Source organism: Siphateles boraxobius, unplaced genomic scaffold (assembly GCF_051911475.1).
Source record: "Siphateles boraxobius isolate OS27281-9 unplaced genomic scaffold, OSU_SipBor_1 17, whole genome shotgun sequence".
Lineage (NCBI taxonomy): Eukaryota > Metazoa > Chordata > Actinopteri > Cypriniformes > Leuciscidae > Siphateles > Siphateles boraxobius.
The window spans coordinates 9,141,558-9,155,577 of record NW_027508777.1 but is presented as its reverse complement, the minus strand read 5'-3'; the positions used below and the strand labels follow the sequence as shown (position 1 = coordinate 9,155,577).

Below are 14,020 nucleotides of genomic sequence, written 5' to 3'. Positions count from 1 at the left end.
AAAAACTGACCTGTTTCATTTTAAATGATGGTAAATTTTAATGTATAGTTCCATTTAAACACATGGGAAAAAAATCTGTTAAATGATCAATATATACAAACGGTTGTAAAAGCAAGTCTTTCCTTTCGATGTTGCTTAACACATTCAAAGCAAAAAATACTAAATCTTCTGTGCAGTATTTGCAACACAAAATAATTTTTACAGTTACATGTGCCTACTTGAAATGTTGTGAGTTCTAAACAGTTCTAATAACTGTTAAATGAAATATTTTCAACTTTGTGCTCATTCTTGGAAGATATGACCATTTAAATGGCAAAGATAAGATTGTTGCATTAAGATATGATACTTTGTTTCTAATATGCGATTAAAATATTCTATGAAAGATCAAGCTACTTTTTCTTTGTTCTTGTGTTTTTGTAATCAACTCCCATTTGCAGTACTACATTTCTAAACATTCATCGTGATGCACTGCTTGTACTTCCAACACCTCTCAATCTCATTAAACCTAAATGACAGATGCTTGAAATTTAAGTCTTGACAAAATAGATTTTTCCCAAAAATGTCAATAGACATTTCTTTACACATGAGGTATTATATTTGTTATTATTAAAGTTACTTTGAACCAAGGTGATACATGGCAGTATTTATTGCATCCAGCCTTTTCAGTTGGCTTTAAGGAGAAGTTTAGTTGTGTCATGATGTCTGAGACTGACTATTGTGTAAGGAAATCCGACTGGTTTTCTGTGCAATGGGGCAATCCTCTAACCAGAGCCTCAGTGGCCAGGGTTAGGATGAATGTCGAACTTGTTGCCGCAGTGATGCAGTATATTACTGTAAATGCTGGACCATTGCCATGGCTACAGCATGAAGATGATGGGCTGTAGGCAGCTGCACTGATGCTGAATTCCTTGCCTCTTCATACTAAAAACGCAGAATTTCTAACAGTATGAAAATAAGATTACAACAAAAAAAGGGTTTTACAGAGAATTTGTGTGGTTCTCATGTGTGATATATAATATTTTGGGGTTCATCATTGTAAATACTGTAGCAAAGCTCGTCTTATTAAATTCCTTTGCAGCTATTCATCATGAAACAACAGTGCATAGAACCATATTCGTGGTACTGTTATTTTTATGTTTTTATTTTAAACGAACAGTAAAAACACAGAGACAGAACTGTCCGAAAAATGTTAACACAGAGATCTGTGTCTATATGAGCTCTGCTGAATGTAATTCGCATTGTGTCAACCATACAGCCATTCAAATCGGTGCTTTCTCCCATTAAGTAGTTATGAAACAGAATCCATTAGACCTATGCCTACTGTGTTGTCTTGTAAAAGTAAATGCATAACATGAGAGGATAAACAAAAGCAGAAATTCGTTCAGCGTGCCGTTACACCTGTTACTGCGCATGCGCTTAAGGTAACCTGCTCTGCAGCATTTTGGGGCATTAGAACGCGCCTATGATTTCCCAAAAATATGTCCATGTAGATAACTAGCAAGGTTTTGAGACACAGTCGTTAATAAACAAGCAAAGCTCACCTAAATGTGTCCAGTATATTTGTATTCAAATCCTGGTTTTAGAAGTGTGTTTATCGCATAACGATCTGAGGTCATTGTGCGCGTCCAGCTCGAGTTACTTGCTGTCGGAATCCTTCATTGCTCAGCATGTCATAAAGCGCAGTAGGCTAAATACATATGGTCAAAGATCCTCTTACAATAACACCGCATCGATGTGTCTATGTTCATGCATTCCTGCTCCTCCACACTCATCAACATTGAGGGTTTAATCCGTTCAGGTCCTGAGCTGGAGAGATTATTCTGATGGACGCTGACTCCGCCCCACATATACAGCTACAATATTTACTGTCATTCCGCAGAAATAACCCGCGTGTTTGACGTGGATGACCTCGAGATATTAACAAAAACTTATGTAACACTAAACCAATTCTACCCGAAACTGTGGCAAAATAAAAGCCTACGCGCAAAATCATATGACTCAAAGGTGATGAAATATGTTGTTTTGTTTGAGCAAGCTGCTCAAGTAGGCTATATATATATATATATATATATATATATAATTGTCTTTATGTGTTTATTGTCATCTTGATCTTGATTTTTTTTATTTTATTTTTTTATCTCCCACTGAACAGTACCCGTAACAGTACAGTGTCCTTTCTGTTTTTGGAAGACAGCACAGTACGCTTACAGTTAATATATTGCCTCATCTTATATGAGTCTGTATGATCTATATTTTGCTGACTAGAATTAGCATTTGTTGGTCATTGTTGTGTGAATAATGAAGTGAAACCAGGCTGCAGGCAAGAACTTCCAACAGATCACAAGAATATTCCATCTCCCTTAAAGCAGGTTTTGGTTGTTGGTTTTTAGGGTATGTTCTAATAGGGAATATTTCGGTAATGCTATTGATTATTTAATCGTCTTTAAGTATTCTAGTGTAAAAATTGCTAATGTTGTTCAATGCATGTTTTGTTAAAGAGTATGAAGGAAGCATTTGCTGACTGTCTGGAAGTCTTTGTGTTTACTGTAACTGTAGCACAGGGAGTGTCAAATTCAAGGCTACTTATGACTCCTGTAAATATAGCTAGTGTCAGAGGATATGTCTGTGTGCTATGTCTCAGGGTAACTGAGACAGATTCTTCCAGAGACTGTTTTGGATGATGATGATGATGATGTTGATGATTTAGTATGCAGATAGACTGTATGGGTGAAAACAACACGCAGAACAGTATTTTTATTATTATTATTATTATTATTATTATTGTTGTTGTTGTTGCTGTTGTTGTTGACCATGTTATATAAACAATGTTGACAGAAATTTGAAATAAATATGCAATTTATTTGTACAGTTTGGAGCTGCAATACAAGCAAAGGTTCTAACACTGTGAATATAATGTTAAACATCAGCCAAAATATCACAAAACTAATTTTTCATAAATATATATTAATAGATTATAAGTTCAAACAAGATTTCAGGAACTCAGCATATTATATTTACATGGCTGTTTCAACCAATGATATATCTCTGATCAATTTGATTTTGTAAATTAAATGAATGATTTTTAAAAGCTTTTTTTGTGGAAACAAGAGTGCAAAAATAATTATAACCTCAAAACGATGTCATGCTGTACTAAATATATTTCTAATAAAAATGAGTGCAACCTTAGAATACTGATTATGTTTCACAGTATAACCATGCATAATGTTAGTGAAAATCACTATGACACCTTAATGTATCAATAAATTAACTCACACATGTATATTCTTATACTTTCTGTATGCATATTGTTTTGCAAGTTGTACGAAAATTATTAATCCTGCCTCATACTACTGTTTTGTTCAATACCCTTTTTATTCTTCGTTTTTTGAGGCATTCATTATTTAAAAAAGTGGAAATTCCTGTCCCAAGAACAGCTGTCCAAAAGTCACTTCAACATACAAAGAAAATAAATCTGTCCAGCAATCAGAAGCTATGGATGACATCTACAAACACCTTATAACACAGTCAAGAAGGATTCAATCAGTGTTACAGATCTTCAGACTCAGGGATCTCGAAAGGCTCCAGAGAGACAGTGGGTAAAATGAGAGGCATGCCTTCGGAGATCCACCCCTGGGCCGTCCTGTTGAAAGTGGGCCGCTTAGCTGCAGGATTTTGGAGCTCAGGATATCGGGGAGCATTCAAGTCCACATCTGGAAGCTTGAAGGAGATCCCTCGTGGAGCTTTTTCAAAACCACCAAATGGTGTAGCCACCCTGAGATTTAACAGAGATTTAATTACTGAGGCATCTGTACTGGTTTCTGTTATGCTGATTTTTATTGAAAAAACATACAAACATTAAAACAGATTTAAAACAGACGCAATATATAAGGGCATGAGCACATTTTTCAGGTATGAATTATTGAATACTGTATATGGATATTGAGACTGCACCACCTGTTCATCTCCTCAAGATGGTGCTGTGATGTGCAGAAAGTTTATTACAGAACTGAACATACAGTATACACTTGCATAACTATACCATTTTCAACAGTGTGTCATACATTAAAAATAACGATGTTAAAATAACTGTCATTAAACTATATTTATTGATAAATATGACTTCAAATAAACCAACCTATCCTTAAAATCCTTGGTATTAAGAAAAAATGAAATACCTATTAAAGCTTTTGTAGTCAGGCAGCTCTAGTTTGGGCTCTGGGACTGGCATGTGAACTTTAAGTGTGTCGGCCAGCGTTGGGTCATTGATGATGGCCTCTTCCCATGGGGAGTGGTAGGATTTTGGCATAGCTGTTGCATTGAACCTCTCTGGAGGAATGTTTGTCAAGGGACCGCCATATCCTGCGAAACAGTTTCTGCTGTTTAGACTTTGATTGCATGTTATCATTTGATATCAGCCTGATAAATTCTGGAAATAGTATAGCCCTCTGTAAATAATATCTTATGTAGAACACACCATTTAAATTGAAAGGCATTACACCTAAATTGAGATGAAAGGACTAAGAACTAAACTGAATCGGGGAGATTAAAACTGAACTCTGAATCCAGTTTTGTCTTAGACATAGTAGTACAATGCGGACTTCAAGTTTATTTTACATAGCAAACGCAGCATGCATTTGTTGAATATTTAGAGTGAAACCGACACACATACCTTTTAACCATTTTAAAGTCACTTAGAGTGATTCACTAACTAAAAATAGAAAGTAAGTTGGGGGTGGTGTGTGCTGTTGCTGTCTTATTCTCTTTTCACTCGCTCTGATTCCATTGCACTTACTCTCATAGATGATACAAGGCTTTGAAAACATCTTACAAGCATGTGAGGGTATATAACCAGCAAGTGCACTGCAATCATCCTGACTCATCTGCCATTGTGACACCCATTAATAATTCACATAAACCGTTTTTATTTTGAATTATTGTTTTGAAATTTTTGTTTTGAAATAAAATTAGTTCTAAAACACAATTCTAGTTCTTGTTAGCACATTGTCATATTATATATAGTATGATTTAAATGTGCATTCATAAACATTGAGATTGTGACATACCTGGTGCAATTTCCTCTGGATTTGCTGGGTTTCTGGGATCTGGTGTGTTTGGTGGTGTTTTTGATGCAACTTTATTTTCTGAGTTTTCTGCATTTGCTTGATTTTCATTCTGAAACAAAATGTCAGTTTCAGTATTGACATATCTTATTGTGCATGTGTAGCAAGATTAAGATAGAAGATAAAAAAGACTGTTTCCATATTAGAATATTCTTTATTTTCAATTCAATTCACATTAAGTGATGTAAAGTGGCATGAAAGGGACATTGTTTTTGGCAGCAGTTTGCTTTTTATTCATATTTTTAAGGCGTATTATAGTCCGGGAGGGTACTGTCAACTCAACCCCATCACATAAAATTAAGATGGAAAATTGTCATTATTATTAATTATTCTACATGAGGACCAGTGGCCACTTTGAACAAAAAAACTTAACCCCATCACACTTAACCCAGTCACATATCTTTATATTTCACATTGTTTTGTGGTTTAAAACTTGTGACAGGGTTGAGTTTTTGTATTAATTATTACTCATTTATGTATTAATTATTTAATGTAATATATTAAGTATTCATTGTTTCAGTAAATATATCCTTACCAAAATCATGACAACTCATAATTGTGAATATTTTATGTTAATGTGTCCACTTAAACACTGACAATGACAAGCATCCAAATGGCAGCCACATCAGCAGCAGAAAGGCTGTGCTGATCAATTAAAAAAGAAAGCTGACTACCACCTTACATTTTAAAGACTACCATGATAAAATTTTGGGTTTAGTTAAAAATCTAAATTGAAAACATTTTTTTTTTACAAAAATAAAGAGACCTTCACACAATTTGTCTATTTTTAACTTCAGTCCCATGAAAATGTGAAAATTATCATAAATGTTACTTTTGTAGTTATTAAACTGATACGAGGGACATGAGCAGTAGGTATGTTTGTTTTATAACAAGTTTTGTGTAAAATCCTTATTAAACCAATTCTATTTAGTCCCTTATGGGATTGAGGTGTTTAAATCTGAAAAAAAAACTGAAAATAATAAATGGTCTATAATGCCTGTGGTGGGAAAATATTATTTGTTGGAGGTTTGATACATGCCTAATGATGTGGGGTATTTAGAAAATAGCTTTTTAAAAAATCCAAGTTAAAATATTACCACATCCCAGGAATTTACCATTTGCGTAGATTAGATATAAATTCACAGTTATGTTTACTTTTTAGTGTACAGATATCATTTATGTATAAATGTATTTTGAAAAACAGTGGTGAGCATGGGCACACACACACACACACACACACACACACACACACACACACACACACACACACACACACACACACACACACACACACACACACACACACACACACACACACACACACACACACACACACACACTTGAACAGTGATAAATGAAGTAGGTTGTCAGGGATGCATGGCAGTGCTGACCCTAAAGAAGGAACATTTGGAAGGACACGGGGCACGTGGCATTTGCTATCTTCCATGTGTGTCTGCCATTCATATAGCTGAGCACATGCTTTCTTTACTAACAAAGTAACAAAACATACAGTTCAAACAAGCAAATCACAATTATATTACAGAACAGTTTAGTTTTAGGCAGTGTTGGGATTAACGCGTTACAAAAGTAATGCATTACAGTAACATTTTACTTTTTGCTGTAACGCAGTAGTGTAAGGCATTACTAATCAATTTTCAGTAATATTTTACTATATTACATGTTCTGTTACACTTGCGTTACATCACACTTTTAGTTTTAATTGTAAAACAACAACAACAACAAAACACACCAAGACCGCGAGACATTAACGAATGAAAAATGCAAGTAGGCTAAGTTACCTGTTCGTGGTCAGTCAATAGCAGCGTGTGGTGTCCAAGTTTCTAAATAAAGACTAAATGCGTCTGATAGCGATTTATTTTTTACAGGAGTGCCGTGAGTCATGATTTCGGCCTCTGTTCTCGCGCTGGCCAGTGGAAAAGCATCTAATGGGTAAAGATGGCATGAAGAAGACTGTACATTCGCGAGATGGACGTATGCGCATTAGGCTACTCCATTTGTTCTGTGTTTTCTTTCTAAACAGTTAGGCTATGTTTATTTGGTATTTTTCTTGTTTTCATCACGCACTCATTTTTTATGCGGTGGTGACGCGTCCACGTGACATGATGTAAGGAAAGCAACTAAAAGATGTCACAAAGTACTGACAAAAGCAATGATTATGAATATGTCAAATATAGCAAGGAGACATTTTAATTGTTTTTTAATAAAGATGAAGTTGACGTTGCTGACTCGCGATCTTCGCAGTAGTGAATGCGCCAGAGAGAAATGCACATTTCAAAACAGATAAGCAGAGAACAGTCCGTTTTCTTTCGTTTTGAATTGTTCTGTTTACAAGTAGACATTTCAATATATATATATATTTCAGGTCTGTTAAGTAGGCTAGGCTACCTTATAGCCTAGTGTCGTGATTATCTATTGTCTGCTATATTTACTTCTTATTTATTAAATCCAGGCAATTGGTTGATGAATGAAACATTGATTAAAATTAAGATACAATTAGTACAAATCGAAATTCACTTTAAAGAAATTTGTGTCTTCTGTTTGAGGTCTCTGTGAAAGTTTTAAAACAGTCTTTTAGTGCTGCTTCAGAGTGGTCACGAATGGAGAACTGTCACGTAGCCTACATTGTTTTTTCCTCATAAATGCGAACACAAAAAATTAAATAAAATAAATTTAATATTTTATGTTCTGTGGAGAGCGAACCCTTCTTCATCTGGTGGGTAGTATTACTTCTGATTTGCGCAGTGTAATTCACAGAATTACAAACAAATATTTAGCCTCCTAAAAGTTAAATATTTTTTTTTGTCACGCATGAGTATTTCCCTCATATTAAATATAAAATGCATGTGTAGACTGATATCTAATGTCTGGACTCTTTTAAGGGGGTGTCCTATGGATAAACAGACGTTTCAATATGTTGGTATTAAATGCTTTTTCAAGTTTTGACTGCAAATGTCATGTCCAAAACGCTGGAATTCCCCAATTTTAAATAATTTATCCTCAACTAGTTTTGTGGTGTAGGTCTACGTATTTTATAATGTTAACTTCAAAATTCAAATAATACTAATAGTAATTTAAAGATGTGAATTGGAGAATAGCATTGGATCTGGACGGGAAGGATACCTCTTGGAGTTGGAAGGGGTGTGTCGCGATTCTTCAGGTTGGTGGATCTGAGTGTCGCAATTTCGGTTTCTATCGCATATTAAGCCTTAAGCCCTATTCACACGGGATAAGTATTACCTGGTGTCCTCTAGTAATTTTTAATAATTGCGGAGGTTATCTGAGATATTTATCCCGTGCGAATCGGCCATGCCATGTCTGTAATTTGTAAAGTAAAAAATCCCCCGCAAATTACCAACTATATTTCGCCGAACACTGAGGTCCTGTGATAATATTAGACCCGTGCGAATCGACATCTCTGTGATTTGGCCGGATCGTATCAATTTTTCAAGGTTTTTGTTTCATGTGCGCCTTTTTATCCATCTTTCGCAAAGAATGGAGGCTGGTTTGGAGTGTTTTGATAGTATTTTGGGTGCTGGGTCATATCGCTATACACAACTACACAATTTGCAGAAAGTGAAAGCTGAAAATCATCAGAAGAGATGAATGACATGTATAGCAGCATGCAGTAAGGAACTTTATTCTGTTTATGTCATACTATATCATACAGCTAGACCTATAATGAAAAGAAATTTCCAAGCAATAGCCTATTGACGTTATATCCGGGAGAAGTCGTTCAATTTGAGTAAAATCACAGGCTTCGGTTATCCCGTGCGAATGCGCCACATGAAATTCAGATGTGGCGGGGTAATTTTTTAAATCACACGAGGTCCCCAGAAAGTAGGCTACTAATCCCGTGCGAATAGGGCTTTAGAATGTTAAGTTCTACTACTGTATAGCTATTTTGGTGAAAGAAACTCAAAAGTAATAGGCCTACAGGAGTAATGTAACACATTACAATTCTGAGACAGCAATATTGTAAGGTAATGAATTACTTTTAAATTACAGTAACAAGTAATGTATAATGTATTACAGTTTGGAAGTAACTTGCACAACACTGGTCTTAGGCTCAGTATCAGTGATCAAATTAAACATCAAATTAGATATTTGAGCCATATTTATCACATCCGGAGTATAGGTTAGATATTATTGTTATTATCAGCACCACAGTAGCTATTACATTGATTTGCATCCTTTGATCTGTCATATTATGATTTGTTCACAATATAAGCAAATATACTTACTTCATTATGCATGTAAGCTCAAGCCTGGGTATTTGTGTAGATGCTACTTACATTTAAAATGGTGTTGGCTTCATTCTGAATGCTTTCAAATGTGTATTTCTCTGATCTTCGCTGTCGCATCTTAAAAAGGCGTGATCCTCGGTTTGACAAGAGAGAAAGTTCCTCCAGCATGATGTCTTTTGGAGTGGAAAGTTTCTTCCCCAGGTCCATAGTAAACCCTGCATTAATATAACATTTTTGTTATTACAAAATAATTAAACAGATCCTGAATGGAAAATGGATCATCTAAATTCTTGGATAACGCTTTGTATATAGGCTATATGAACATACATGGCTTATGCCATTATTACAGTTTATATGGACATTAACTACTGAAGATTACAGTACTATAATGTAATAAGGTCTGTCTGTTAATACCTTAATAATGAAATTAAGATTTATAGATGCTTCATTTGCTTCAATACATATTTCAATACATACTGTATGTATCATGTATTCAAATAGCATAGCATATATCATGATAAAACAAAACCAAGAATACAAAATATTTTAGTGTGAGTGTGGATGCCTGTGTTAGACACACATTCTATGACAGGTCACATGGGAAAAACATTTAAATTTAATCGTAAATTCATTATAAACAGGTAAAACATGATGATTGTGAATGTTTTGTTAAAAGGAAAATTGGATGTCATGTGCTTTTGCTGCAGGAGCATTTACCATGATGATTCCAAACATGATATCTAAAATAGAAATCATTAATTGTGTGCATCATTAATTGTTACTGAATGATGTTTCAGTATGAGAATGTTTAATGTTACTTAAAACATTTAAAATTGTATCTAATCTAAAAAGATTCAAAAGCTTGAGTGTTTGTTTAAACAGGAGAATCTCTCTTGTTCTACATGATCTTTATTCTGTGCTCATTTCAGCTCCAACACAGCTGTCCTACCCCATCCTCCCAACTTTAGCTTCTGCAGAAATAGCCCATGACAATGACAGAGTGAATCTGGCAGGCAGCAGAACATCCATACAAGATTATTTATGGCTAGAATGAGGCTGTGGCCCTGAACCACATTCTAAATGTTGGCGTTTCTCTCTGTGATGGGCAGCTACTTTTTGTGCTGTGCTCTGTAATCATTCAGTGCTGATCTGAGGGCATATTTTGATAGAAGGTTATACCATTGGCACCACCATGGACCTCATGGCAAAGGGCAGCTGCCTGCATCTTCCTCTCACGCACTGAAAGAGTGCTGAACTGTGACATGTTGGTTTAAATGAGAATCCCAGTAGTGCTGCAATAGATAAAGGACACAGATACTTGAAGTAGAACTATCTTACGTCCTGATGAAAAGTGCTGAGAGAACATGGTTATACATGAGGATACAACGACTATAAGCTTTCTAAATATTAATCTATCATTGTAACTACAATATTGTATGCTTTTATTGCTAATATTCATGATATGTTGCTAGTCTGGATATTCAAAATATGTTGCCACTCTCATTGTAATATAGCCTAACTGAAATAAAAATCTGTTTATATACATTTCTAATTTAGGGCTTCTGTGTAAAACTGTTAAGGATTGCTATGGAGTTTTTGAACCAGAACATTTTAATAGAAAACAGAAAATACAATTTTAATAATTAAGAATATAGTAACCAAAGCAAATCCTTTAGTTCCATATATAGGCTCTCTATGCCACTGTAAATGTCCTTCCATAACGGTTATTAAGGCATAAAGGTGAAACTAACCGACCACAAGCCAAATCTTTATACAGAACAAGATATCTTATGTCATGAAGTGATATAAATCAATGGATAGCATACAGGTGAAACTAACCGAACACAAGCCACATCTTTATACAGAAAAAGATATCTTATGTCATGAAGTGATATAAATCAATGGTTATGCACAAACATTGTGTCCAGGGTGCAGATTTGGTTACTGAGGCTGACCAAAGCCAATACAAACTTTTTTGGCACAGTTCACACGGCCTTGCTATTTTACTTGTTGCTCTCATCATAAACTTTCAAAATCTCTGAATTATATATTTTTTAACATTGCTTGTATTGCTTTTTTTAACATTGCTAGTATTGCTTAAATTGATTTGTCTTGTTAGACTGTTATTCCTAATTAAATCATTTTTTTTAGTTTATATAATCAAATTTATTTATTTGCATTTGCATGCGACAACAAATTTCAAAATTTCATTCTGTTTTAGTCATCATTCCATTATTAAGTGCACATTTATACATAATCAATCTTCTAAATTACCCATTTAAGATGTTTCATAAACATCTCTTTGTACCTATGTTTTGTTATCATAGTTTAAGGGTCAGACTGTCCACAAAACACAACCCCCAATATTGTTATAACACATGTTGGTTATCATTATTTCCACATAGCGCACACACTCTCTCAAGGAAGGCCAGCTTCTTCTTACCTGTTAAAGCTGTGTTTGTCTTGAGTTCTGACTGTACAAATTAAGACTTTAGATAGATCGATCCCGCCTGATTTGTCTTTGTCTCGCACTCTGTTCTTGACTTGCACTTGGGTGGGGGCGTGTGCCGGTGTTAGTGTAAGGCCAGCTTACATCAATAGGCTAATTTTAGCTGTGTTCAGCACTCAAACCTCTCACAATGCTATAAGATGGTATGGTAGGGGGAGGGAGAACTGTATGCATGAGAATAAAGTGTACAAGAGTCTGTGGGTGAGTACTTGAGTGTAAACGGTGATGGGGCTTTAGTCTGTGTAATTCTTAGCTGCGGAGGCTGGGATTTTCTTGACTGTCATTAAAGGCGGGCCTTCCAGCAGATAGACCACTATTTCTCATTCCATACAGAAGCAGGGGCAGTATGACAATACTGCTCTTGCCTTATTGTATAACATATAATCAGGACTCAGAACTGAGAGAGCTGTCTGCTCCAAAAGATCTGACTGAATGATGGTGGTATTAAACATTGGCATTATACAACAGTAACAGCATTTTTAGTCATCATGCTTTAATACAACTCTCGTTATGGTCCAGATTGTTAAGTTTTATGATAGATGCAAGAATTTAAAATTGTTTGTGCAGTGTATAAATTGTACATTTCGAGGTCCCGAAGTGAGAAATAAACATGCAAAATAAACTCTCAGAATTAGCATAGACATTTATGGGATGTTTACCGGATAGGGTTTAAAGAGTAGGCCTTAATCTAGAATAGTTAATCATGGTTTTAAAAATGGCTTTCTGAAACTCAGATTAAGTACAGACTACTAACCCATGGACTATTCAGTCCTGAACTAAAATAAACAACATAATAAATAATCATCTGGTCCTTGACACGGTGTAATATGTAACTTGCTGTTGTTTATCTGAGGTTGTATTTACCTAATTTTAAGAACTGCTAATGACCAGATGGTTTTTATTATGTTCTGATATATATATATATATATATTCAGAGGTGTTAGTGAGGCCAGCGCCCTGCTCACCCTGTGGTCTGTGTGGGTCCTAACGCCCCAGTCGATGTCACAAATATGGCACAGAAATTCAGCTCAACAGTTTTCTTAACAACTGCTTTTGATGATGCCTGTGTAAATTTGGCTGATTCTTGATGCGATCGCGGACAGCAACGCAAAGTTGATTCTGTGCTAATTTGATCTAATATCTAATGATATCTAATGAAGTTCCCCTTTACAGTAGCTTACCTGTAAATGTGTTTTACGGTATGATGCCCTTACTGCAATTTAATTTTACAGTAAGATGCCCTTGCCGCGATTTAATTTTACAGTATAATGCCCTTACTGCTATTTCATTTTACAGTAATTTGCCCTTACCGCAATTTCATTTTACAGTATGATGCCCTTACTAAAACTTATACTTGGGCAACAGCAGTTATTCCCAGTCGAGTACTGTTTAAATAGTATAGCTTTATTACACATCCTTGTTATGGAACTCTATTAGTTGCCTGAATGTACAATTACGTTAAAGGTATACTGAGTAACTTTATGGCCCTTCAAATTTAAATCTGAAATATAAAGCTTTTGTAACATTACAAATGTTTTTACTGTCACTTTTGGTCAATTTAATGCATCCTTGCTGAATAAAAGTATTAATTTCATTCAACAACCAAAAATAAAAAATAAAAAATAAAAATAATAAAAAAATTACCTGACTGAACAGGAGAGCTGTTCTTTTGAACTTTCTGTTCAAAGAATCCTGAAAAAAAAGTGTACAACTGAAAATAATCAGAAATGTGTCTTGATTCACAGAAGTGCTCCTAAAAAGAAATGTAAGCGTAGAGCCCTTCGAGTTATGCATTGCAATATGTTAATCACATACATAATGCATCTGATAGTTAATCAAAACATATACTTATAAAGCCAAAGATGCTCAGTGCTGTGACTCTTAAAAGAGCCTTTGGGCTGTAGTTAGCTCCTGTTGACACAGGGAAAAGAGAGAAAAAGAAGAAACATTATTTTTCATCAATGATTATTGTCTAATGACTATATGTTATGGACATGATAAATCACAGATCTAGGATGACTGCTAGATTGATCACTTACACACTCAGATGACACTTTTACCAATAATTGGCAAATAATTTCTAAAATATTTTGCAATGAATATTTTTCAATTAATCCATTAGTCTG

The 14,020-nt window shown here is 34.9% G+C and overlaps 2 protein-coding genes across 3 annotated transcripts in view; both read right to left on the bottom strand.

Annotated features, from left to right (window-relative positions):
• usp53b (ubiquitin specific peptidase 53b) overlaps window positions 1-1,822 on the bottom strand; it is a 97,781-nt gene extending 95,959 nt beyond the window's left edge. Inside the window, exon 1 of the mRNA XM_077232404.1 lies at window positions 1,542-1,822. The gene's annotated coding sequence lies outside the window, so the exon portion shown is untranslated. The remainder of the gene's footprint in view (window positions 1-1,541) is intronic.
• Window positions 1,823-2,838: 1,016 nt separating this feature from the next.
• On the bottom strand, window positions 2,839-12,041 carry myoz2b (myozenin 2b). 2 transcript variants are annotated; one of them, XM_077232396.1, is made up of 6 exons: window positions 11,829-12,041; window positions 10,565-10,677; window positions 9,434-9,600; window positions 5,064-5,172; window positions 4,176-4,359; window positions 2,839-3,772 (listed from the first exon to the last, which is right to left on the bottom strand). In XM_077232396.1, the coding sequence occupies exons 2-6, from the start codon at window positions 10,647-10,649 to the stop codon at window positions 3,547-3,549; spliced, it is 771 nt and encodes a 256-aa protein (XP_077088511.1). In that variant the 5' UTR covers window positions 10,650-10,677; window positions 11,829-12,041; the 3' UTR covers window positions 2,839-3,546. The 2 variants fall into 2 exon arrangements, with proteins under 2 accessions (XP_077088511.1, XP_077088512.1); XM_077232397.1 differs by lacking the exon at window positions 10,565-10,677 and having other exon boundaries at window positions 11,829-11,953.
• Between the last annotated feature and the right edge of the window lie 1,979 nt (window positions 12,042-14,020).

Excerpts from the sequence above, each read along its gene's own strand:
- myoz2b (XM_077232396.1), bottom strand. The coding sequence starts at position 10,649 with ATGTCACAGTTCAGCACTCTTTCAGTGCGTGAGAGGAAGATGCAGGCA. Across the intron at positions 9,601-10,564 it reads GGTCCATGGTGGTGCCAATG|GGTTTACTATGGACCTGGGG; the intron begins GTATAACCTTCT and ends ATATTAATGCAG. Across the intron at positions 5,173-9,433 it reads AAGCCAACACCATTTTAAAT|AATGAAAATCAAGCAAATGC; the intron begins GTAAGTAGCATC and ends ATTTTGTTTCAG.